General features: G+C 45.9%; 2 protein-coding genes across 3 annotated transcripts; one reads left to right on the top strand and one right to left on the bottom strand.

Moving 5' to 3' along the window:
* Positions 1-360: 360 nt before the first annotated feature.
* On the bottom strand, positions 361-12123 carry tgfb3 (transforming growth factor, beta 3). The gene is made up of 7 exons (XM_053845801.1): positions 11382-12123; positions 5237-5400; positions 2920-3049; positions 2733-2840; positions 1997-2141; positions 1177-1330; positions 361-1113 (listed from the first exon to the last, which is right to left on the bottom strand). Exons 1-7 carry the CDS (start codon positions 11725-11727, stop codon positions 955-957), a joined length of 1206 nt encoding a protein of 401 aa, XP_053701776.1. The 5' UTR covers positions 11728-12123; the 3' UTR covers positions 361-954.
* Positions 9910-26666, top strand: LOC128747718 (intraflagellar transport protein 43 homolog A). 2 transcript variants are annotated; one of them, XR_008412697.1, is made up of 9 exons: positions 9910-13274; positions 14149-14244; positions 15852-15922; positions 17838-17873; positions 18774-18820; positions 22112-22184; positions 22947-23022; positions 23090-23254; positions 23362-26666. XR_008412697.1 is itself a non-coding variant. In XM_053845802.1 (9 exons), the coding sequence occupies exons 1-9, from the start codon at positions 13230-13232 to the stop codon at positions 23458-23460; spliced, it is 606 nt and encodes a 201-aa protein (XP_053701777.1). In that variant the 5' UTR covers positions 13227-13229; the 3' UTR covers positions 23461-26665. The 2 variants fall into 2 exon arrangements, 1 of the variants encoding a protein (XP_053701777.1); XM_053845802.1 differs by having other exon boundaries at positions 13227-13274; positions 23090-23152; positions 23362-26665.
* Positions 26667-26738: the final 72 nt, after the last annotated feature.

Genomic DNA, 26738 nt, shown 5'->3' with positions numbered 1-26738 from the left:
AAGTCTCTTTAAAACCAACAGAACTTTATATATATATATATATATATATATATATATATATATATATATATATATATATATATATATATATATTGCAGCTACTACCTCAAACCTCAGCAATGTTTGTAGCTTAGCAACGATAGCCTGGTTGAAGATTAGCATTTTGTTGGGAATGCTGCCACTGAAGCACTTTCCTTTCGATTTGGCAACAGAATAGCTGATGTTGTGTTGGATTCCTGGCCAACTTTTCTGTCAAATAAGATGCGTGGAATGTTTTTACCTAATGAACAGTTGATTAATACGTGTAAATTTGTTTTCTTCTGCTAAACAGCTTCATGGGACATAAAGAAATAGGTGGCCAAAGACAAAGATTCTGAGTGTCTGAATAGGAAGTAGTTTAATGTAGCTCGATGCTAGCAGGAAAACACACCTTTGAACCGGTGACAAAGAAATTCTAGCCGGTTTTAATTAAAAAAAAGTGTTTCAAGGGTAATAAAAACAAAGACATTTACAGTTGGTGTTTGGAGGTTCACTTAGTGACGTACGCCGTCTCGTACAACCGCTGTTCAACGAAACAATCCCTGGAAGTTTGTCACAGAGGTAAGCAAAACTGTGGGAGAACTACTTTTAAGTTCCAGCATTTGTGTTAGTTTATTTACAGCATCCTAAATAAACAGGAAGTGCAGCAAAGTTTTGTCAGCTCGGACATTCAACGATGTCCTTCGTGTGGTGGCGATCTGAGTTCAGTCTGCCGTAGCAAACATGGGGACGTCCTGACAGATGCAGTGGTCATTGAACTGTTTTAAATACTGATGTTAGACGCTGAGGTACATGCTGGACACGACTGCTGGAAGTGATGCCGACGACAAGAGGTCCATCAGTTTGATGTCGGTGAAGTGGTGTTACGGGATGTCCAGGAGAGTCCTGAAGTCTCGGGTTCCGTGCCAAAGCTTCTTAGCTGCACTTGCAGGACTTGACCACCATGTTAGAGAGCTGCTCCACCTTCGGCGAGCGACCCACGTAGTACAGGATGGTGAGCGGCTCCAGGTCCTGAGGGACGCAGCAGGGGGACGCAGAGGCCTCCGGGTTGAGGGTGTTGTAGAGGCTCAGCAGCTGAGTGCAGAGAGAAGATCAGCGTGGATGTCGCCTCCGATAGTTTGAGTTTGTGCATCTCACCGAGCTGTGGGTGGTTTCAGTGCTGCGGAGGTAAGGGCATGGACCGGAGCAGAAGTTGGCGTAGTAGCCCTCCGGCTGGTGGATCCACCTCCACCCCAGGTCCTGCCGGAAATTGATATATAGTGGTCGCACACAGCAGTTTTCCTCGTAATTGCTGTGGACAGAACGGAAAGATTTTATCACCCCGCAGATAAATTGAACCATTCCACCACCTCCCGTGACATTCATGCCTGGAATTCCACGCTCAGGTGTGCCCTTATTTTCCCTCCTGGCGTCGGACCAGGTGTCTTGATTCTGCCAGTCAAGCTGCTGGTGGAAACACAGACCACGTGCGGTGTTTTCTAGTATCCCGACAGATCTCGACTTGTATCAGCCATCGATGATTAAAGAGATAACTTTTCCGTTCGCCCTCGCTGTTTTCCTCTGGCGTCTCTGCGGGACTTGACAGCTGATGTTTCTTTCCATCGCTGGTTCCGACAACTAGTTTGTACTTGATGTTGGGACCGCAGAGGTGGAGGCAAAACTGCATTCAACCTCAGGAACAGCTCCGCTATTTCAACAGGGTTGTTCACAGATCAAAAACCATGACTAATTCAATTGGTCTAGTCTTGACTAGAACAAACACTATAGATATTCTCTTTGTTCTCTGTTATTCACGTGTGTCTCAGTTGAGCCTGGTATCAGTCCATGATTTTAAGACGGCACGTCTTGCCCATGTGCCTTAAAAATCGCAATGAACTTCCAGGCTGTAGTGGAGATGCTTGTTTTTGAGCGTACATTTAAATGTACGCTAGCGTGTTAGCATTCAAAGATGTCTCACTTGAAACAGTAATTCGTATCCAGCGCCCTCTTTCGCCTGCGTGACGACGACTGTGTGTCCAGCCGGTGTGGTGGCAGCATCATGAGGATGAGATGAGGGTACAGCTGCTCTCTCAGCGCCTGGTCATCGTGCTCTGGCTCCATCCCTGCAGGAGAAAGAAAAAGATTCAGCTTCCCGTCTCTCATGGTTTACTCTACGGACGACATTGACATTTGAGGGCGAAAGCTTTGCTTTGATTCGGAGCCTGCCGTCATTTACATGTTGAGGGAAAGTCTCTGCAGTAGTCGCAGCCAGGTGTCGCCATGATCGTCTTTGCTTGCTCCCATAGCCTCCTCTAACTGGCCCCCCTTCCCACTTCCACCCTGCATCTGCTCATCCCATCTCGGCGTGATAGCTAAAGCAGCAGATATCTCCAGGGAGAAGCGGCCGGTGGACGTACTGGCCCTCTTTAATTAGGGGCCAAACGTCTGAGCGCCATGGCAGCACATTCTTTGCGGCCAGGCCAGCGCTGAGCGTTCCCATGACTGGGGGCCCGGAGGCCCCCGGTGCTAAGTGAGATTGCAGATCGCTCTTGTTCCCATGATCTTGTTCCTCGGGCTTGTTGGAGGCAAAACTTGAGTGAGTTCCACCAGAGCCGGAACTTCACGCGAGACTCGGAATCGGATTTCAGCCCATTCGCTTTCAGGACGGCTCTTTCATGAGCATCCCTTCTTGAAGGTCTAAAATTCTTGCTCACCTTTGAACTTGACCTCCAGCACCTCGTTGGCGTTCTTGATGATGTCACCGTTGGGCTTGAAGGTGTGGCAGGGACAGTGCACGCTGATCTCCAGGCCCAGGTTTGTCTCTGAGGAGGGAGAGATCAACAGTGACCGTGTGTCCCCCACTGTCACTGTCTCCCATGACTCTGGTTAAAGACGACTCACGTCGGTACATCAGCCACTCCCGCACCGTCTCCGTCACATCAAAGGACACCCATTCTGGCGTCCCCTTGGTGAGCACGTTCTTGCCCCCTATGTAGCGCTGCTTGGCTTTGGGGTCGTCTTTCTGGAGGATCTGCCGGCAGAAGGGAAATGTGAACCAGCTGAGCAAGCTCGTGCACACACGTGCCAGGACCAGAGCGGCTCTGTCCGGGCCAAGCTATCCGGGATGCCTCCGGCCAAACGTCTTATGGAAAAAGTGATTCCCCCTGTCGCTAAGTTAATGTCGCTACTTCCCTGCTGCCAACTGAGACGCCTCCACACTTCAGGAGCAGCCCCTGGTTTGACTTTAACCCTTTCTCCTGCCACAGTTCTTAATGGTCACTTGTCCCGCGAATCAATAGATTTCATACTGAAATGACTCCGATGCTTGGTCTGCTGTCCGTCAGTCGGCCCGCAGCAGCCACATATATTACTTGTTGTGATCAAATATCTTCTCACAAATTACTTTTCCTTCATGCTGCCTTCTTGAGTTGTGTTGTTGCTTTGAGAACAGAAACCTAAACAGCTGTGTCTCAAAAAGCATGAAAACAGCTGTTGTTAGTGTCGCGATGGAGAACTCATGAATGACTTTTGTATTTTCTTTTGGACGGCCCATTTCTCTTGTCAACGGGACACACTTTTTGTCTTTCTTTGTCCACTTTAAACTGCATCTTTTTGATGTAAACCATCGTCTTGTTTTCCTGACTGGTTCAACCTACAGCCCCAATGCCTTAACCCCAACCTGTAAATCTTCAACCCCAATTCACACTTAACCACAGTGTTGAAGTCAAGACCACCTAACTGGAGACTGAGTCAAGACCAGAACCAAGGGGGGTGAAATCAGATTCAAGACCAAACTGAATGTTTGCCATCATAAATCCAAAGGAACCGACTGAACACCACTGAAATCAAGTTATCTTGTTTCCAACTGAACCTGAAATATGTTCGAGGGTCAGAGCTCTCTGACATAAATAGGTTTATTAATGGGCACAAAGGTGGCATTCATTTTTTGAAAATGTGATTTTCAAAAAAACAAAAGACTTATTTGGTCAGGAATTTAAAATATTACAGATTTTAAAACTTTAAAAAAATCCTGGATCCTGAATGGTCGAGGTTGTGGAGTGACAGAGTGTGAATGCAGTCGATTCTGAGACAAGACCAAGACCTTGGAAATGTGGTTTTAGAGGTCTGGTCTTGAGGCCGAGGCCAGTATCAAGTTGTACAACTCTACTCACCCAATACCCCAAAAGCCTAAGACAGTAAACTCCAACATAAATTCAAACCCCAAACCCTAACCTAAGTTATTTCTACTCTTTATTAGTTGCTTTTTTTTCTGCAACTCTGGTGGCGCTCCTGTCCAAAATAGACCATTAAAAAAAACAAGTATTATCCTGCATATCCTGCAATAGCTTGTGAATTTGGTTGCAAATAGTTAGTGTTAATAGTAGGATAAGGTGTGGTGGTCTACTGGATGTTTTAAAGAGCAGCATGTCTTTGAATGTGGATTGTTATATGATCAATATTTTTGTAGCATTCCTGCACGGTCGTGAGTGGGACCGTCGGGAGGTTTAAATGCTGGCATCTCTGGCCCACACAGTACCCACGAAGACAAAGGTCTTTATCTGAAGTGAGGCGAAATGTGTTGGAGAGCAGTGTGTCTGCAACTGGGACAATCGGGTTCCTGAACATTGTCGGCATCTAATCTGCCTTCCTGTGGGAGCGAGGGGCCAGCGCCAGCCTGGAGTCCTCAGTGTGGGGGCGAGGAGCGGCTCCGTTTACTCCCCCAGTGAGCGACTCTGCCTCTATCTCCTCCTCGGACCCTGCAAACAATCTCAAGGCCTGACAGTCGGGACTCGCGGCGGAGGAGGTATGCAGGCCGGAGACACTCGTCTCTCTGGCAGGAAGCGCTGGAACCTGATCATCGGTCCGAGTCTCTCGTGGGACCTTGACAAGGAAACCTGCCACCCTGCAATCAGAAGATCTAACAAGGTCTCGCACAAGCAGGCACAGAACTCCGAAGCGGTTCTTGATCTACGGTGGACGGACATCAAGATTGACAGCAAAAGGAAGTTGGCTTAGGCTAAGCTAACGTTCTGTGTGAGCTCTTAAATTCAGCCTGATGTAGAATCCATGTGAGCACATGGAAGAACCATCAGAGCAGAACCCCATCACACCAGTGTTTCATACATCTCAGCTGGTATCATTTGTAGAGAGGTGGACAAGTGCCTCCTGCCCCAACTCTCCTGCGTGTACTGTAAACAGTGGACACTTCCTCACACACCTGGTACAGCTCAATGCGCTGCTCGTTCCTCTTGGCACCGGCATTGGGGATCCTCAGGGCTCGGAACTCTGCCCGGAACAAGTTGGTGGAGTTTTTCTCCATCGTGGAGACATTGAACCGGAACACCTTGGAGGTGATTCCCTTCGGGCAGTTGGGGAGATCATCTGCAGGAGACACAAACATGAATTTTAAAGGCGTGATGCAGCTGCTACTGCTGTCAGTGAGTGTCAGTGAGTACGTTTGTCGTGTCGCGTTGCTGTGAAAGGTCGAGGCCATATTGGGAAAGTGTGAGTCACTGGCTAGCTACGTTGCTACAGTGTGCTTGAGATGGCTACGGTGTGAGCAACCGCTTTCGCTTTCAAATAGATGCTGATGAGGAGAAGCTGGGGGAAGTTTCTGAGGAGAGGTTTGCTTACTTCAACAGCAGACCTCACCTTGGACAAGTAGAAGATGGATGGATAAGTAAGCGACTCTTAACTACATTCACTGTCTGAGAACCAAACTAGAGTGTAAACTGCTCTTATGTTTTTCTGTGTGTAATGGGTTCTGTCCAATTTTGAATGTAGCAGTCAGAAGTTCGGGAGGAAAAACTAGTGGATCGCCTGCGTGATGCTAGCACATCTTAGCCATGCGGTTGCACCCTCTATAAGGAACCCAAGATCAAAAGATCCAACTGGGCCGAAAGATTCTTCTGAAAGCTGTTTAGAAGATGCGTAGTCGTACATTTAGAGACAGTTTTGGGAGGCCCGGTTCATTACATCTGCTTGTGCTTAGAGCACTTCGAATTAGCGACTGGTTGAAGTCATGAAATGAAAACCAAATGTGCCACATGTTGGAGGCAGCAGCAGGCAGAGGCGATCAGTTCTTGTACCCTCAGTGCCAGACAGGTGCTCTGAGAACCCAAATATTCATGTTTGAACAGGAACAAAGCGGTTCTTCCAATTGATGTGTCAGCAGATTTTGATCCCTGTAGCGTCCTCCGGCTAAAATGATGGGAAGGTCCAATGCTAATAGACAAATGCTAACAGGAACTTGATCGATACCCAAAATTACACTTGCTACATCATCGGATCACGTTTTAAAACCTTAGTGTAGAGCAGCAGCCGCTATATTGGGATAAAGAGAGCGACAGTAGAACAGGTGAATTAGTGAGGATGGATGTGGAACTCATGGCTTGCAGCATCACAACTGTCTCTGAAATAAGGTCTGTGTTGGCACTTCGCAAACCCAGGTAGGTCAGGGACAAAAACAAGGGACTTTTTCAGAATATCCTAAAAAACAATTGGAGAAATCAGTGAAACACATTCTTGCTTCCTGCTGCATCAAAACCACTGGAGCCAATCCTGTTACCTGATTTCATGACATTTTAGCAGGGAGAAGTAGTAAGGCTAGCTTTAATTCAAAGTTTAAGAACTATCTAAAAGGTTCCTTCCGCTTGGGCTAAGATGGGTTTTGCTTTCAGGCTTTTCGATTTTGAGGCTGCGCAACATTGTTTTCCTTAAAAATATTTGGGCACTTTCACTCTAACCAAATTCAGTCGTTCATTTTGCATCAGTTTGTCCATTAACATGGCCATGATGGACTCAAATCTGTCCCAGCTACATAGGGTGAGAGGCAGGGGAAATAGGTTTCCAGTCCATCATCACAGGACACAGACAGCCACGTATCCTTTTGAGGTATTTAACTAAAACGTGAGCGTTGGTGAATCAGAGGTATGTCAGAAACAGCAGCAACACACGTGCGGACTTCTACAAGTGGAAACTCTGACAGCCAAGTGACGGCCCAAGGTTCAAAACCTTCAATGTGAAATTGCACCTTTGGATGTGGAAACTATCTTCGACTATCTGCACTCCGATTGACCCACAATCCCAAACCATCCAAATATCATTATCTGATGTTTCCACAAAGGGTTTTCAGAAGTTTCATCTGCAGCCGTATATCTGTCCAGCGTTTCCACGAGGAGGAAACCTCAGCCGCCCCCCCCCGCTTGCTGTCCTCCCCCACAGAAGGTGGAAAGCCCCACTTCGACAGGGAGATTTGAAATTCTAATCAAGTCTTCGGTTTCCTCTTGGATGACCTCAGATTTTCCTACTGCGACGGTTTTAGGTGGATTTCACATCACTGCTTATTTTTGCCAAAAAAAAAACGGCCCGAGAGCTAATTTGTTCCATGTCGGCCGCTGGACCGGAGCACTCGATTAATTAAAAGGAAATAATATGGTTCATTTTCCCTCAGAACTTTCGCGCCTGCTGATACAACCTCGACGGCTTCCTAGAGAGCAGCAGATCAGGGTCAAGCAGGTTCATGTTATAGTCCGCTCTTTGTAGCTTTGGTAATAGTCATTTGGATCCTGAAATGTTCTCTTTATAACAGAGTAGTTTTAGTAGAATAACTTAAGAAATCACTAGCAACAGGGTGTTTTCTTTACGGATTGTTGCCTCCTCTGGATCTGCCCCATGGCCTCCACCCAGGTGAACACTTCATTCCCAGGAGACCTCGGGACAAGATGGCCTCTCTGGTAACATCAAACTCTGGACTGTCAGAACAACTGACCTCTGAATCCGACAAAATTCCTGCCTTTAATTTGCCGTCCTTCTCTCCATGACCTGGACCGTCCACTGCCTGAGGCGTCCAGACACGCCCACAGGTAGTAATTTATCCCTGGCACCACCTGACCAGCACCATTTCTGGTTCTGGGAAATACCAAGGGTGGATCTTTGTTCCGATGAGACCATCCAGAGGCTCCTGGAAATCCCTTAGACCAAGCTCCACGTGCTGGCACTGAACATGGAATGAGTGTTATTGACACGTTCGTATTCCTTCATTGCCTTTGAACTTTTTTTTTCCACTGGATGATTTGTTTAAATATAGATGATCGACTTTGCTTTTTGCCATAATAATTTGTGAAATTTAATTCTCAAATTAATCACATGTAATCCTCATACTGTATGTGTAAAATATTAATTAAATAAAAAAATAAAATTAACACTCATAGTTTTGAGTGAAATACAGTATAAAGCGCCTTTAAAGAGTAGATGCCTTTTATTCGTCATGTGGTGGGGAAATTCAACATGTTCTGCCTTAAATATTCAGTTTTTACTGACTCAAAATAGCACTCTGTTATTGACGCATACCTAATTCTTATTATAATTTGAAAGAAAGCCATTATTGATTTTTTTTTTACAATTTTATTTTCACCTCAAATATTATATATATATTGCTTGTTATTTTGTTTATTTTTTGTATTTTTTAACCGGCCATAAATATGTCAATAAGCCAAAAGCACGTTCAACATTAAATACAGACTGCTGGTTTCAGAAGTGCTGCTGTCATCTGGTGTGGCCGGGTAAAGTTTCTCCCGCTCACCTCTTTATGATCTTGTCAGAGAATTTACGGTCACTAATAAATCCTGCACCTCTACTCATTCAGCTTGAGCGTCGATGGGATTTGAGCTTGGGTCCAGTTTGGCTGGACCGTGACATCCTGTCCCTCCCTGGGGAACGACCGTTCTCCCTCTCTTCCCGGTGATGTCATCATCTCCGGAGCGTGTCGGAGGTAAACACAGGAAACGCTGTGCGGCAGGTGCAGCCGCGGCCACAACAAACAAGATTTATTTCGCAAATCTGAAAGTGCTATTACCGTAATCACAGTTGCCCTACATGGCTGTTTATTTTTGGGGGGGGGGACCCGTGGTCTGAGGCTAAGTTGCTAACTTGGGCGTCACTTGGGAGGACCAGGAATTTGATTTAAAGCTGTTGCAGTGCATTATGGGAGGGGTGCTTTCACCTACAGCCGCAGGAATACATAGGAAAAGAATGGGTCGTCCATATTGACTTATATTGTGGGCCGAACATGGCCTGCGGACTTTGTGTTTGACATGCTTGTTGAGGATCATTCAGACTTGTGTCATCTGAGGGGCAGCCACCTGATGATTCTCTCCCTCCCTAGATATAGTGCTGAGGGGCAGTGATGACTCATAACTCTGGTGTTACTTGCGACTGGATTCACTGGCTTCACTTTTTGTTTGAAAGCACAGCTTCTTGCTTTCCTTTGAGCATCAAGGACATTTTTTTTTCTCTCATGCTCCCCCCTTTTGAGGGATGAACTCGATCTCTGACTCTCACCTGTTGTCATGGGCTTTGAGTAGTGGCTGAAAGAGTCTCCTCCAAGAGATGCCAAGTCAGGTGGCGTCTTGTGAGGATGCAACATCTTGGCGTCCCCCAGAAGAGATGGAGGATGTTGTTTAACCCTTGGCGTCTTTCTTTAAACTGATTCACTCACTTTATTTCTGGCCATTGGAAGCTATTTTTGTGACTCCGACAGCCTTTAAATCCTTTTCCTACTCTAGAACTCAAAAGGTCCTCATGGCGCCAGCGAAGGGATTTTAGATCCAACAAAAACTGTGCCCTTGTGGATGCTGCATTTGAGGATGGTGGTTGGGGCTCGAGCTTGTTAGCTACGCTACTGTACCAGGACTGAGTCTGAGCAGTCAGGCTAGAGTTAAAAGTGAAAAGCAGCAGCCTGAAAAAAAAAAAGTGCACTTTCAAAGAATCCAAAACCAGCGAATGCAAAAGTCATTATGTCCAGAGGAATGAAAATGAAGTACACAGCAGAATTATCAGGATGGCAGACGCTGGGCCGCTGCACGCGTTACGGCATTACATAATGGAAAGTGCAAATGAACGTGCGTTGGCACCGCGTGCTCACTGGGAGCACGTTTCGCCGCTCAGGTCGGGGTCTGCCGTTATCAGCCAGCCTGTGAGACCATGTGCGATGTGTGCCGGGCACCTGGCCACGGCTGATCCCACTCCTCCAGAGCTCTGTTTGTTTTGGGAGCTGTGCTACCTCTGACCAGCGGATAAACCCTGAGCTGTGTATTTTGAATGTCAGAAGCACTTTGTGGGACCTGTGAAATGGATTTGAATCAGGGCTTATATGCTAGAGGCTTCTGCTTAGTGTCACGGCGCAACATAAACACGGGCAGATCTCGCAAACCCGTGATTTCGGATTCGGAAATTAGACCCGAATGGAAGAACGAGGGAATTCTATCACAACACACGACCTTCCTGCTTCTATAAGCGGCCAATTGAAGCGAGAGGGGGCGAAGAGTATTGAGGAAACTCACGGCCAGAAAATGGAAATGAGGTATTGGACTTGGCAAAAAAAGAGTCAAATTTAACTGCCTGAGAATTTTCCTTGCAGAGGAATGTGACAGACTGGAGCTGGAGTTCCCATGGCTTCGGTGCGAGGTATGTATGAGGAATGGTGCTCATTCCAATCCGACTGTTTGCTCTGTGCCCGCATAAGTGGGTTCATCTTTGAGCAGAAGCCACTAGCGCAGATAGAAGGTTGGAAATCTGGAGGCTACAAACTGAACAGGGTGTCCCCTACCTTTTGCCCCAACTAGCTGGGTTGGCTATCATTGACCATCAATGAGTGTTGAAGTGTAGTGGGGGACAACTCAGCCGCAACAAGAAGAGAAGTTTGGATTGTTACCCATGCTGCTACATGAGACGTTCCAGGGTGAAAAGTGCCCTTAAGACGCCTGGTTGATCCAGTGAGTTTCGATTTCTAACCCCTAGTCACTTCTGATGGAGTGATCTGCGACCTGTAAAGCGCATGTTCGAACCAAGGCTTGCATCGATCTGTTGGCAAGTCATTGAGTCGACAGTTACCTCTTTGGGTTGCTACACTTCCCAAGTGATACATGTTGACTTTGGAACGATGAGATACGAGATGAAGACCTTTTCTGTGCTGATATCTAGAGAGTGAAGACCAGACTCGAGCCTCAAGACTGCGGCATGGTAAATTCCCAAACAGGGTTTAAGTCTAGGTCCTAGGAAGTCTGCGACTTGAATGGGGAAAGATCTTTGGAAATTTCCAGCCAGCAAAGATGGATTACAAGTGGATCACACTTCTGAGCCAGTTATCATTTTGTCCCCTTCAGTTTATGACTGAAGACAGCTGACCTATGGCGACCAGACTATTGAACACCTTCCACTGGTGTTCCACTATCAATCACCTGAAGGCTCTGGAAAGAACGGTCACCTGGCCTTGAACCGAGGGCTAGAACAGTGAGACATATCCATAACAGTCTCAGGTGTTCCGTGGTGAGGTAGTTCCAGTAAAAAGGGTTGAGACTTACTGTTTTCCGGCGGACCATTAATCATGTTGAACTTGTAAATCTCTTTGGCGTAGTACTCGGTCTCTGTGTTATCCTGTCCGCAGCTCTGCTGCCGGTCCCGTCCCAGCTCCTCGATCAGCTCCTTGGTGCTGTTGTAGAGAGCCAGAACCTGATACGGCACCTGACTCGGACCCGTGGTCTGAGGCGGACTGGTCAGCCGCAGCTTGCTGAGGATCTGTCCCCGCACTGCCTCCACTCTCTTCTTCTTGATGTGGTCGATGTCCACGGTGGTGCAGGTGGACAGTGACAGAGTCATTGTTACACAAGTGGAGAGCAGCAAAAACAAAAGTGCGTTGCCCAGATTCATATTTCACCCTCGATGCTTGTCAAGCACTAAACGGAAGAACACTTAGATCCACTGGCTTCTCCTCTCATTTAGGTTGTGAGTGTATTCTGTCCCTGGAGGATTCCCATTTTTCTCAAGTGCTATGTCATCTTTGTCAACTGTGCAGGACAACAAATCCGTGCCATCTCTGAAAACAATCTGGAGCCTTCAGCAGAAATCTTCCTCTTCATTCCCACATTCAAGCATCTCTCTCTACAGGACACCAGACAGTGCGCCGGCTTTCTGCGTCTCCATTGCTCTTTCATCCACTTGTGCTCAGAGTCAGTGCGTCTCCCTGTCTGCCTCCCTCTCTCTGCTGTCTCCCTTCACTCCAGGACTCTCACACACTCCACAGAAACCCCACTCCCACCTCTGCTTTATACTCTCACACTGTGACGCTACTGAAGGAGGGGCGGCTGACTGGAGCCCCTGTTTGGACTGTGATCTGCTTTTGCAAATTCCTTAGATAGTTTCTCTATCTATCTATCTATCTATCTATCTATCTATCTATCTATCTATCTATCTATCTATCTGTCTATCTGTCTATCTGTCTGTCTGTCTGTCTGTCTGTCTGTCTGTCTGTCTGTCTGTCCATTGATAATCTATCTGTCCATCCATCCATCCATCCATGACTGCTGATAGTGTAAGTAGATGCAAGTGTGCACGAGTGGCCCCCCGCCTCTTACGCCATGTGGGGATTGGCCCTTGTCGTCACTCATCCTGGGAATGTGAATGAATGTAATATAATATAAATATACGCTTCTTTATCATTCTCGCCAAGATATGGTGGAATGTCCCATTTTGTGAGTGAGTTCAGGGATAAAGTTGGGGGCCGTTTCAGACCCCCATTTGACTTGGTTACTTCAATGTATTGTTAAGAATTGATTTTGATACGGCATGATTATATGTGCCATTTTTTTTTTATCACAAAAGAAATACAATAGTAGCAACACGAATGATATGAAAATAAGCGACTGCTTGAATGGTTGTGTTCGTTTTCTTTTGAAATAGTGATCCAGAGAGAAAAGAAATAGAATCAGAATACGACCGTTGATGCGCTTGAAATTTCAACCAAAAACTCATACAACACTGACACCTTGTGGTGAAAATTGTTATTATTTAAGTAACAGACGTCCAAGAAAACATTTGCCTTTAGACACCAAGAATTAGTGATCTCACTTTCGGAGCTTTTCACTCAAATAGTGCGTTGTTTATTCAAGGAATGTAATTGGAAAAGGTGCCGGTTTTTATTTTCCGCAGCAGTGCATCAAATGTTATTTGTGTTATTTGTAAGCAACAACCGTGATATTTAAATAGCTCAGACATGGTTTTTGGTGCGGTTATAGGTGTCCCTTCACTGTATTTACATGTTTTAGCTGTTCGACTTGCTTGCCTCTAGGACTTCCGGTTTCCATGGTGACCGTCGCTATGGGACGCTTCTGGGTATCCAGGAGAGCATTAGCCACAGCGGCTAACGGAGAAGCATGGACGACGGCTTCCAGCTGGGCGAGTCTGGCGTCGTTAGAAATGTAAGTCGCTTGTGCGAATTCTGTCTGTTATAACAGTGAATACATGTAAAGCCTCGTGAACTCTACTGGCGTAGTTGTTACTTAAGGCAAGGCTAGCGACTCCAACTAAGCTAACGCTAATAACACTGCCACGAAGCGAATGTAAACATTGTAATAATAGTCAGGACGCACTTTATGCAACGTAACCAATGTTACTATATAATTCACAGGTATAACGGTGAACGTTTCACCAGTATTTGGCTCGATAATTCACTTGTTAGTAAGTTTAGCATGCTGCGTTAGCACTTAGCTCATATTCTCTCCTCGTATTTTCTTTAATATTTGCTAGCAGCACCAGTTTGTGGAGTAAATAGCGATTTATTGAGGTGTGAAACTACTAAAAGTTGAAGCAATTCTGCTCAGTAATTGATTATATTTATAAAACTCGAAAATAATTTGCTTCTAGCACAAACAAACCTTCAAGAATAGGATTACAATAAGTGAATGCTGAGCTGTGACTGTTACACATAGACACTAGTCACAACAAGACTCTCACTGTCTTGTTGTGACTAGTGTTTTAAACCAAAAAAGATGAGTTGCCAGGCGTTACCACGGCATGTCCAGCATCCCTTCTTGATTGTTGTCCCCAGTTGCACCAATCCTCTTCATGTCCTCGTGCATGACCCCATCTTTTTCCTTGCATCTTCATCTCAACTCATCGTTGGCCTCCAACTATTCATCTCCAAACGTTTCCTCTTATTGTCGTCCGACTCTTGTGACTGTGCGTCCTGTTATACGTTGGAGATAACAAGACATATATCCAATTCGGCGCACGTGTAAACCATTATAAACATGTCTTCATTTCTTTCATTTGTGAACATTTTGTGTGTCCAAGGTTGCAAAATCCGGACGGAGAGCTCGGCTCACTGCAGACCAGCCTTTGTTCGAGGAGTCTCGTCACACCAGGAAGTCGTCCACCTCTGCAGGAGAAGTAAGTCCTTTGGACCAGCGATGGTCAGCTGCATGACTCATTGTTTTATCATATTAACCTGGAAACAATGTGGTTTCTCTCACTCTTGAATGAAAAATAAAGGATGATGAGGAGGTAGGCTGCATGCGAGTGATGGTCACCGCCGCATTTTGGTTTGCTGTTTTCTTGTGCTTTGTAATTTTTACGTGGATTTTCTGTGTCACTTAAAGATAACATAGATTTTTTTTTCAGTTGATTTAACATCCGTTCATTGACATTCTGTATGTTTAAAATACGAATGGGCTTCTTCTCTTTTATGTTGGCTTCTTTTATAATCAGTATTATGGTGAGAAGGCTTCGGTCACTTGACCTTGATTTAGATGTAACAAGTAATGTAGTTTGTTGCTCAACAGATGAACAGTTATCGAATCAATCAAGACAAATATTAATCACTGACAGTCTCAGCTTAGTTTCCCAAATTTGGCCAAACATCCTGAAGGTATGTAGCAGTGTTCTCGCGCCCATTCTGACCTGCTGAGCGCACATTTTTCCAGCATGTCGTGTTTTTTTTTTTCCACAATCTTTATCAACTCTTGCTGCCTGAAATACCCAACTGATCAGTCACAAGGTTGTTGCCATGGTGGCCGCTGCTAAAACTGCAGTTTCTTGGTGCGATTAAATTGGTTGACTTCCTGTTCACTTTCGGAGAAATCTTGAGAGTCATTCTCATCCTAGTCCTGTGTAATGATAGAAAATTGAGGTTGTTAGGCCTCAGCTCGCCCGATAAATGGTACTGAACATCGCCCTCTTGCCCCTTCTGCTTTTCCTAATGGCGGCATTCAGATTTATAAATGGCTCCAGCCATGAAAGATTATTTCCTCTTTCATCATAAAATGGAAGGAATTCTTCACAAGCACTTTGTCCTCTGCAGACTCAATTTAGTAATGAGAAATGTTGTTCCTCCTCCTCCCCCCCCAACCTCGATTCATTTGTCTGGTGAGCTCAGAGGAATTCATTCATTCAAGTGTTCTCAGGGGCGCAGTCTCAGGATGGAGACGCAGACCCCTGTTACTATGTTAAGATTTAAAGAATGATGTTGAGAAGGTCATTTTTTCCACGTCAGGATATTTTGGGCTTCCAGGCCCGGCCACTTCCCACACTCGTCTCCATGTGAGCTGTGACCCTGACATGCTCCGATAAACAAAACAGTATGGGTGCATTTAAAGCTTATTCATAAAAGAGCTTTCACCAAACAAAGCTTTTCCATCTTTCCTTATTGTCCTCCAGTACTATGGAGACAACACATCTCTTCAGTATATCCTGAGATGTTGGTTTACCTGTACAAAAACCTGCTCCGCTCTTCTTCATTTTTTTCTTAGACACTCATTAGTTATTATGCAATAAAAAGCAAACATTTGAGCTCAATTCATGAGTACTAAACCATGGCAAATAATGATAGAAAAGGTGAAATTATGAAGGTTACGCTTCATGTTTTCCAGAAGGGTTGGTTAAGAAATCTTAGACAAACCACAGTCTTAGCACCTTTGAGTGATAAACTGATTTTACTTATCACACTTTCCTGAATACGGCCGGATGAAAGCGTTCTGACTGTTCTCTCCTCCCTGCAGGGCCCCCCTCCTAAACCCGCGCGCAGACAGGGCGGCTGGGCGGAGGACAGCTCGGCGTCTGGCTCTGCCAAGTGCGTACCCTTTGTGTTCCTCTTGCTCCGCCGCTACCCACAAGTCGTGCTCCACTTGTTTTGCCTTGTGTTTCATTAATGGCCCTTCATGTCGCTGAACGGGTTTATTTATCAGCGCATATTTGGCAGTGGTGCCACAAATCAACAAGGTGAGGAGCGGCCTGTTACGGCCGCCGCTCGCCATTCGTCTTCATCTGTAATTGACACGGTTCATACATCAGCCACAGGAGGGCAGTGTTAGTCAGCCAGCCGCTTCATCGCCACCGTCACCATCCCGGTTGATGGAACGTTTGCCCGAACCTTTAATCTTCACTTTACTAACTTGTTTGACTCGACACCATCTTCTTCTGGGTCTTTTTCGATGGTGAAGGTGAGGGGCATCGAGGCGCGGCGGCTGAGTCAGTCCTGCTTATTTGTGTAGTTTACTGCACCGTTAGTGCAAAAACAGCAAACTCAATAGATCTTTCCTCCCCCGTCGCATCCCCCCCACCTCACGGAAGGTCAGCGTGTCGCCTCTCGGCATTTGCTTGATTCCTTGTCTTGCAGCGATTGAAATACAGGAGGTGTAAAAGGGGTTTGCATGCGCATTGATCCTCTCTGAAACAAAGTAAGTAATGGTCCCCTCTGGAACTGGCAAGGACTTTTCCCTTCAATGTCACCCCTCGTGCTCAATCACCGCCGCCCTCCTCCCACTAATCCCAGCGCAGAAATCCCGGGATTTGTCCATCTATCACTTCTAATTGACACTAAATGATCTGTCAGTTTATTGATGAACCTTTGAAAGCGGGTTGTCACAATATATTTTATCCCTAACAACTTTTTCCCGACAGTTTTACCATGTCTATCGCTTCGACGTACATGAGTCTTAATCAAGGAGCCCGTAATGTGTCTTAAGTGTCGCCGCCCCCCCACACAGACAGGACACAGTCCAAGGGCAGCCAGGTAGAGCCGGTCGCTGCTCTGCGTGGCTCCTCTCCTGCTGGCTCAAGCCTGTTCTGCTATCAAAAATACTACGATCACTGCGATGCAGTGCTTTGTGCTTGGATAAAATTCCCAGATTTGTATCCGTGCTTCACTCACCTGCTGTTTCATTTACTGCACATCACTTACTTCATGTTTGCAGCCAGCTTTCGTCTGGGCACTCAAGTTTCCTCCCACAATCCGAAACCATTCATGAGAAAGAGTCCTGTTCCCTGCCTCTCACCCATGGTAGCTGGGATAGTCAGATAGTCAGATATGAATGAATGTATTAAAGCAGAGGTGGTGGGTGTCAAAGCTTGTGGAACACACAACAATGTAATCGAAGATCCGAGTTACCACTAAAAAAATACTTCCAGAAGATCTATATTTGAGGTTGTGAATCTCAAGTTGTGGTTTTGACTTGCATATTTGAAGTGGTGTGCAGGCCTAACAATGCATTTATTTACTATATATTTTACTGCAATACATAGTATCAGTGGTAGATAACACAAATCTATAATGAATGCTGTTAAAATGATGCTTTTGTATTACAATCAAAAGGAGCACATTAATCATGAACCAGTAGGGGGCAGTACTTGACCGGAGTTTTAAAGAGTCGCAGCTCTTATTTTTTATAAACTATTGTTTAAATCTCGTTTAAGTTTGAGTATGATTTTGCTTGTGTGTGTTGGTGAGGTGGCCACTCTCTCTCTCTCTCTCTCTCTCCTTATAAATAGACTGGTGCTAAAAAGACAGAGTAAACTGTTTTGTCGTCTGGCAGCTTCTTCTCACGCTGGGCTGTGTAAATGAGCAAAAGTCTGAAAATAGAAGTGTAGAGTCGGCCTGTTGGTGACCCCAGTGAGAGCCAGATCACCGTCATCACGCCTGTGTCAGCTCTTTGTTTACCCAAATCACAGCTAACAAGTGCGAGTGACTCCTTCTTCGCTTCGCTCAGGTCTTCAAGACGACCCGCCGCAGATGACCTGGAAGAGTAAGTCCACTCCTGCACCCTCTCATTTCTGTGTTGGTCAGTGCTCGCCGTGATCATCAGAGTAAACGGCTGCGACTGACTCGTCGCCACTGCAGCAGCCTTCAGCTGTTATTTTGGGAGGAAACAAAACCAGAAATAGATGGCAGCATGCAGAGAGACAGGTAGAGGACACTGTCGTCATGTTTTACTGGCCGGAGTGAAGTTACGAGCCGGACGATGCTGAGGATGAACTTTTTATAACACAGTAAACATCAGCTGGATTTTAAAACGTCACTCTTGGTGTTGCTGTTTTTTATATGTTTTGTCATTGAATGTTGTACCAGGTTTTTACTATTATTATTATTATTATTATTATGATGATGATGACTATCTTGTCTTGTTGTCACGAGCCAGTTGACCGTTCATGTCAAATGTAAACTGATGAATTGGGTAACAGCTGACATGTATTTTGTATTTTTAATGACATGAAGGAGAATGCAGTTGTGTTTTATTCTCTGTTTTGAATTAAAAACAAAAACTTGGATGTGATAACACAAACATACTAGAACACAGTCTCCCATTAACACTTTTATATGAACAAATCTCAAACAGACCCACACAAAACACGTTTATATCCACTCTCCTCCACATAAACACGCACAGATAGTTGCCGAAAATAAAAGCGATGCACACACCCGTGGTCAACTTGTTTCACCTTGAGTCTGTTTCCCAGATTAAAATTCTGCCGTTTCAGCATGTTTTTGGAGGTGATGGTGTGTATCCAAACACTGATGATGTCATCCCAAGTATAAAAAGCATCCTCGGATGAAAACGGCCCCCAGCGTCACGGCGACCTCACAGTTGAGCCCCATTTAGAAAAGAATTAAATAATTAATAGTCTCACACTTCCTGTTTCCACAGCCGCCGGCTGCGACCGCAAACCCCCCCGGGATCAGATGATGAAGGAGGTACACACACACACACACACACACCTCTTCTCGCTGCCCCATCTCACGGGCAAAGACGATCCCTCCAGGTCAGATTGCAGATGTGTGCAGACCACAGAAGAAGCCTTCATTGTTGTGGGACTAAAATATAGTCCAGTTTACTTCACCTATCTTGGTTATCCTTCCGGGCCACACCTAACTTCTCAATGTCCTCATTCACCTCATCCATGAACCTCATTGGTTGTTTTCCTCTTCATCATCTCCAACATTCTTGGTCCGGCACTGTCTCTGCTCTCCACATGTCCAATGCATCTGTCCTCCCTAACACTGTTTTATCCACATAAAATTCACCTTGTGGTTTCCTCCACTCATTTAAGAAACACCCCCACAAATGTTTGTTCATGTGTACTTCTTAAAAGAATAGTCAGCCATGTTCAAAACAAAAATAAAACAGAAAATTTGAGATATTGATGAAACACATGTTTCGCATATGGCATTTTTGTATATTGAAATACTAAATCCTCGAAGCTTTTTTGTTCTTGATAAATGTATATTAAAGATTTTAATTCAAGATTGAATTAATATTTCAAATGCAGAGAAAACAGAAGTTCTTTCAAAATAGATAATATAAATTATTGGAAAAGTGATGTTGTATGATGGCAAATCCCATGTCTCTGTAGTTAACAAATAAATAGTGATGCGCAGAAACACTGAATTTGTGGCGTAGTTTTGGGACAGCCACAGTCGCAGTTTGAGCTCGCCCATCTAAAGCAGGTGAAGTTACGAAGCGTTGTGTTGGTAAACTCTGACACACACACACACACACTCCTGAGGTTTGCTTCAGTTGCAGTTCTGGCCGGCGGACAGATTATTACTGTGAGGAGGGAGAGACCTCTTAATACAGAGCTGGGGGCCGAGCAGGGGAATTACAGCGCTGAGGGCCAGTGCGATAGCCTCTGCCATCTTGATTATGCCCCCTGCCCCTCATCCCCGATGTCCAGTGGCTACGGCCAGAGAAGGAGAGTCCCCCGCTCCCACCTTACCATCACCCTGTTTGATGCACGGGACACATCGGGCCTGACTCGTGTCCGTCACACTGATCTCCATATTAATATGTATCGGCGAGCCAGGTTGCGTTTAAAGCTCAGGCCCCCTGTTTCTGCCGCCAGAGCCCGGCTTTATGCGAACCGCTACGTCAGGGCCTGCTGTTTGTCTTTGCCCCTCGCTGGCTGACTGAGCCCCCGCGCCAGGATGCTGTTTGCAAAGAGCTGGACGGCTTTTTGATGTCATTTCGCTAAGACCATTAAATTTGATTGGAGGTCCGGGGGGGACCGATTCTGCTGAACGCTGTGCTTTGTAAATGAGAGGACACGGTGTCACCCAGGGCCTCATGAATATGAAGGAGCCGGCGCCCGCATTTATTTGGATTTCTGAAACACAGATGAATCTTGTCAGCGGCTAAACGAGCATGGCATTTTTAATTTGGCATAATTAAAAAAGAGAAAGTTATCAACAAAAAAAGGGGGGGAGGGGGGAGGGGAGGTCACGCTGGGGAAGCTGATGAGTCTGAAAGTTGGGTTTTTCTGATGGAGATAATGATGCGGAGATGTTTCCTCTCATCAGATGTGGACCCCCAACTCTTCACCTCTATTTAGCTCCTCTATTGACTTTCCCCTCGGGGTGCAGAACTGTGCGGAGAGATTACTGACACTCCCACTCTCTCACCCTCGCTCACTATCACGCCTTCTTCTCTCTGTCAACACTCGCTGCAGCGCTAATAAGACGGACGCCGCAGTCTGCTACGACTCTTCACTTGGTTTTCTTCACAGCTGTGGATCTGTTGAGAGTATTTTAGCCATGTTTCATGCCATTCTGAAAGCAGATCTCAGGCCCCTTATCGCAACTGTCCATTAATGAAGGTGTGAGGCATGAAGTGAAGAGTCATGATGAGGGAGGCACATTTATTATGTTATTAATAAGTAAGTACAAAATGGATTTAGGTCCACGCTGCCACTGGCAGCCAACTCCAGCGCTTCTGGAACATAATCCTGTGATAAACAGGAAGGTATATGTTGTCTGAAATGGATCCATGGTAGACTTTAGGGTATCGGTTCAGAATTGATGAAAATAAAGGTACATGGAAAGTGGGTTAAAAAAAATGGCAGTCAACAATACAAAAATGAAAGTCTTGACCCTCAGAAAAACTCAAGAAATCTGAGAAACGTCCAGAGAAGTTGAAAATTTTAAAATATTTTGTGAAAATGACCATGTTGGACAGTATAAACATGTGTCACTAAAGTACATTTTTGTTCATCAAGTCCAGCCACTTTTCAAAGATGAGTGTCAGTGGCTGCTGGAGGCCTGACAGGTGTGAAACTTGAGTTGAGTGAGAGGAAGTTTCTATCAAAGTGCTCTCCTGATTCTGCCAGAAAAATATCTCAGTGAAAAAAATGAAAGTTTCGTCCTGTCCTCCTTGAGAGCGCTGCTTCCCTCTCCTGTTGCGTCCAGCCAATTAAAGCGAGTCCTACTGTTCACGCAGCACCGGAAGCCTCGCCGCCTGCCAGGCCGCACCGTGACTTCCGACCCCACACAGATGGGCCTGCGAGATGAAGCTCCGGCGCGTGGCTGGACGTAGCCGCGGTCGAGTGGCAGAGCGAACGTGGGGGTCGGCCCGGTGGCCGCTGCGGGTCCTGAGGGCGAGCGGCGCTGACAGGGCCCAAATGCTGCAGTTGTAGGGGGTCTTTCTGGGAAGCCCCTCGGCTGAGGCCCCGCCCGCCCCAGGATAAGATGCCGACTCGTAAATATTCATATCTGCTGTCATGTGACAGCTTTAGAGAGCTCAAGAGGTGAAGTCCGGCATATTCAAACACTCACCACTAATGTTGTTTGTTGTTTATTTCGACTCCATGTGCGCAATTGAGCTTCCATTTCCCAGCTTTTCTCTGTCGGCAATAAAACCAACATCATAACTTAAAATACTATGTAAACCAAAGGGAGATTCCGTGATTAAATATTTCAACATAAACATGTTACTTGCAATTCTGAATGGTACAAGATTAAAAACATATTTATTTGATATGAAGAAATCCTATCTTTTTTACAAATGAATAAACTCTCTTTACTAATCCTCACATCTGAAATATTCATTTATAACAAAAGAAGGAGGCAGTTTTGTGAGGAACAAGTACAAACTAACAGGTGAAATATAAATCATTTTGTGCCACAATAGGGGGGTGAATCAAAACTAAATTACTAGGTTTTTTTGTGGTCTTTTTGTGGAATTGCACTGACAACCCTGCGTCTGTTTGGCAGATATCCCGGTGATTCCAGATCTGGAAGAGGTCCAGGAGGAAGACCTCACCATGCAAGTGGCAGAGCCCCCCAGGTAAAGTGTCGCCGACCCGCCCGCAGCCAGTGACTTTGATGCTCACCTCCCAACCGGAGCGTCTTGCTTTATCGAGCTAAAATGGAGAAATAACAGTCGGTGGTGATTTATGCCGCTTGGCGGTCCTCACCAAGCGGGGCCCTTTGATTTACAGGGCAGCTGGGGGCCCCGCCGACACGTGTCGACCGTGTAGCGCGGCTGCGGCCGCAGCGCAGGTTATTAGCTGAGGCCGACTCTCTGTGCTAGATAATATCCACATTGAACTCATTGCAAGGGCAATGTAGCGTGTAATGTGCAGTAAGTAGGACTGGCATGCACCGCTAGGCCCGGACACTTTCAGAGCCCTCTCACTTAATTCAGGCCCTCAGATAAGCAGCTGGGTTTCAATTTGGAGCGTTCACCTCTTGGCAGCTCTGGCTGCTCTGTAGTCGTCTCCAGAAGTCTTCCGCATCGATGTACACAAACTTCTACAAAGTACCAGCAGCATCACTTCAGATCCATCATTCTGACATAAAAAAAATAAACAGCTATTTCTTAAATCACATTCTTTAGTTGCATATTATATAAACACTCTGGTTCCTCCCATATACTCCAATAGCATGCCCTTGTCTGCATGTATGAGTGGTGGTGTTTATGAGCCCTGTTGTGGACGGGTGGTCCAGGCTGTCCCCTGCCTCCTGCCCCATTTAGCTGGGACAGACTACAGCCTTCTGTCACCGCCTACTGGGGATCAAAATGTCATCCACCCTGCTTCTGTATCAGTGTCCAGGTGAACCGGGTCATGACCTACAGAGACCTGGACAATGACCTGAAGTACTACTCTGCTTTCCAAACGCTGGTGAGTCCCAAACGCCCACAACTTTGTGAAGCCGCCACCCTCCGCTGACTCCCCTCCTGATCTCCAGGATGGAGAGATCGACCTGAAGTTGCTCACCAAGGTTCTTGCTCCGGAGCACGAAGTGAAGGAGGTGAGTGTTTTTATTCTTAGTAAACCGACTCCTCCTGGCTAAAGCCGCTCCAGCTGTTTCCTGGACCCTGAGGGGGGCAGACGCTCCGACTCTGTCTCCCAGGTAATCAAGATTTATGATATGTACATTACCCCCCTGCGCTCTGCTCCCCCTGCCGGCCTCCCCGGGTTCATCCACTCATTCTTATGTTCCGCCGCCTCTGACTGCAGGAGGATGTGAGGTGGGACTGGGATCATCTGTTTACCGAGGTGTCCTCCGAACTGCTGATGGAATGGGATCAAGGAGAAAATGAGGAGCAGAACACATAGCTACATGAGTAAGGTGTTTGGCCTGAGATTTAAAATGGCTCCTGCGGGATCGGGCACCACCCCACATCAGGACCAGTGACTTTGACTCGATGAACTTTCAGGTTGTCGCACAGTTCTGTATTCAATGCATCGTCTTCAACACTCCTGTTCGGCATTTCTTACATTCACATTAGTTCAAAACAATAAAGTGTTTACTTACGGATTTTAAATGTCTGTCTGTCTGTCTGTCTGTCTGTCCGTCTTTCTTTCTGTCTGTCTGTCGCAATTCTATAAGCCTATTTATATTAATGTTAGGCCCGTAAAGAAGCAAGACTTACATTTTTTTTAATGTCTGACTCTATAATATCTAACGCCTGAAGGTCAGGAGATGTCTTTAGACCATGTTTCTGTTCATGCATGAGACGGAAGAAACCCACCGTGCTCCTCATTCTGTGCCGGCCTGCTGACTCCAAAAGCCAAGTGAGTCTATAAGAGCCGCTGTCACAGATAAAAAATGCCCCCGTTGTACTTTGAGCATTATCGTCGCCCCAGTACAAGTCCAAGGTTGTTAATCTGCTAAGCCGAAATCCAGTTGATTGTGTTCAAATTAACATTCCTCATTAAAGCCCACAACCTTATTGTTATTGAGCGAGCCATTGACTTTATCTTCCAGCTCTTCGATAGCAACAACACCTTCTTCACGATTATCTCAAACGCAGTGAACAGATTTCCTATTGACACTGGTGGGATTAGCATACATTACACCTTTTACTGGATAAAGGGGGGAAGGATGCAAGTTCAGACAAAGACAGCGCTGAGAGAGAAAACTACATTTGGGAAGAGCTACTTTGTTTTGGTGCCGATCTGGAGAACTTTAGAAGAGAGTTTGTTTTTTAGCTGTTAGCGTGTAGCGTTATCGCCGCACCACACTTCTTTGTGAGGCCATTCTTGAATTTTCCATTGCTTCAATGAGGTTAGGTTGCAAAGGCCCAGGACCTCTGTCTCTTCAGAAACCTGCTCTGACTCAGAGGAGGCTTGGTCTTAAGCCACAACAAAGATGTGAAACTAGAGTGAAAGGGGCTGTATTTTGAGATGCTTCCTGGATGTCTTCATAGTGAGGCCTCTCTGTCTCCTGCCCCCATGATTGTCCTCATGGGTTTGGTTTTGTGTTACTTAGAAGCCTCGATTAAGAAATCCAGAGATGATGATCCATCTGGAGATGAGAGACCGATGATAGAAGACACTCTCAATGTCACTCACCCTGGATAGAGACCTCATGGAAGGATTAAAAATGCCTACCGGGCTGTTCAATCTGGCCGGTCTCAATTCCTTCACACCTGACTTAATGTCATTTATGAGAGTCATTGTGTACCGTGGCCTGGACCCATGCTGATGCTGTGTATCAGCATTCAGTTGTGTCTCCAGTTCATGCGTGCGAATATCAATACTGGCCTCCGATGTCTGCGCGCTCTGATAGGAAAACAGTTGTAACATTTGCGGATTGAGATGAGGTTGGTTTCGGGGGCCGGGGACAGTCTTGGAGGTGGTCGGTTAACTCCTCCTCAAGGACACGCAATCGACAGCTCCATCACAAATACGTCCACATCTGCAGCCTTGAATCAACTCCCATCAAGCTCCAGATGAAGCTGAGCATAATGGTTAGCTATCTTCGCTTCCCTCCGTCAGACGTACACACTTTTTGCCGCCTCCACAATTGGCTCATTTAGCCCGACTTAATGAATTCTGCCCATATGTCCAGAGCAGCTGCTGCGCTGCCCCTTCCCCTCGCCCCCGCCGAGCTGCGAAGTGCCCATCCATGTAGAGACAACCTCTAGCTGTCTCTCTGGAGAAGCCAGCGCCTGCCACTCTGGCACTGGCAGCCGGCCGGGGCTGTGTGAGGTGGGCTTCGGACGGGGCGAGGGCGCCGTGATCCCGGCGTGTGGCTGGCCTCCGACGATGGGCCTGGTTGATCAGAGAGAGGATTAAAGGGAGAGGCAGTCCGAGACGTTGTTTGGCATGTGTTCACATCCAGCTCCTCAAAGTGACCTCTCTGGCTGTTCGCTCTTTATTCTCTCCGCGAGTCATATTTCATACCGTATATTCCGACGCGTAGTTTGACCTCCCACAGTCTGGCAGCAGGAGATCTGCTCGCATCAAAACCACAACAGTATATACATTATTTCTCAGGACAGTTTTGCTGTGGTTATGGCGCTAGCTCGCAGCAGAACACAGTGTCACGGGAAGGTGAAGCGATTCCACTCGGTGCCGAGTCTATCAGATGTGATGATGCGGCCCTCTCGTTGGTTTAGAGTGTCATTTGTTTTTCCTTGACGTTTTTCTATTAAAATAATGGAGGCATTACCGCGGCGGGTATGCATGACGCTCCGACGCGTGCTACTGTCGCCCGATATTTCACTGGAAATGTTCCCGCGATGACACATGTGACACCAAACAGACTGAAGTGAACTTTTCTTGGGCATTCCGGGCTTTGAAAACTTCACAGGCGTGTTTTAACTCCCTGATCAAAGAAGCGGTGTGTTAAAAATATTACTGTGATGATATCATTAGAATCAGAAAAACTTCTGTATCTAGCTATCTATCTATCTATAAATATATATATATATATATATAAACATATATATATATATATATATATATATATATATATATGGTTGTTGTTTGTTGTATCTTGAGTTGTTGTATCTTGTTGTTTTGATTGTTGTTGCGTTTTTTGGTAGTGACAGCTATAATAAAGACATAAAGTAGTTGACTTCACTTTTTCCTGAGCAGTTTTCACGCATTTCATCAGGTCTGGCTGATCTTAGCGGCAGCTAGCATTTAGCAGGAAAGCCTCATGCTAATGGGAACACTTTGGCTTCTTTGTTCTGTTGTGTCTTCATATCACGAGTAAAATATTAGGGCAAACTATGTAAACATTTATTCTGGTAACACTAAAAGGTACCACAGCACTTGTCTTGTCTATGAATAACTATCTTCAGCTCAGTAAATCTGGACAAAAAAATGATCTGGGTGGCAACTATCCTCCGGCAAAGTTTCAGATACAGGACTGACTTGTGTCTCAAACTAAACCCGAAGCTCAAAAGCACATGTTCTGAAATGGACCATAGTTATAGAAAACCTTGTTCAACCTCTGACCTCATCAGTTAAGATCTTGAAGCTCAAGTCCAGGTGCCATCGTGATGGCGTGGATGATGAAAACCTTCTCAAATATTGGCGTCGATTTTATCATAAGACCTTCCCTCGACCAAGTCGTGACCCGAGTCATGTTCATTAAATAC

Source organism: Synchiropus splendidus, chromosome 16, assembly GCF_027744825.2.
Source record: "Synchiropus splendidus isolate RoL2022-P1 chromosome 16, RoL_Sspl_1.0, whole genome shotgun sequence".
Classification (NCBI taxonomy): domain Eukaryota; kingdom Metazoa; phylum Chordata; class Actinopteri; order Syngnathiformes; family Callionymidae; genus Synchiropus; species Synchiropus splendidus.
This window is presented reverse-complemented; position numbering and strand designations above follow the sequence as displayed.

Coding starts and splice junctions, on each gene's coding strand:
- tgfb3 (XM_053845801.1), bottom strand. CDS start 11,727: ATGAATCTGGGCAACGCACTTTTGTTTTTGCTGCTCTCCACTTGTGTA. Junction 5,401..11,381: donor TAATGGTCCGCCGGAAAACA/GTAAGTCTCAAC, acceptor TGTCTCCTGCAG/ATGATCTCCCCAACTGCCCG. Junction 2,841..2,919: donor GGAGTGGCTGATGTACCGAC/GTGAGTCGTCTT, acceptor CTCCCTCCTCAG/AGACAAACCTGGGCCTGGAG.
- LOC128747718 (XM_053845802.1), top strand. CDS start 13,230: ATGGACGACGGCTTCCAGCTGGGCGAGTCTGGCGTCGTTAGAAAT. Junction 18,821..22,111: donor GGGATCAGATGATGAAGGAG/GTACACACACAC, acceptor TCTGTTTGGCAG/ATATCCCGGTGATTCCAGAT. Junction 22,185..22,946: donor CAAGTGGCAGAGCCCCCCAG/GTAAAGTGTCGC, acceptor CTTCTGTATCAG/TGTCCAGGTGAACCGGGTCA.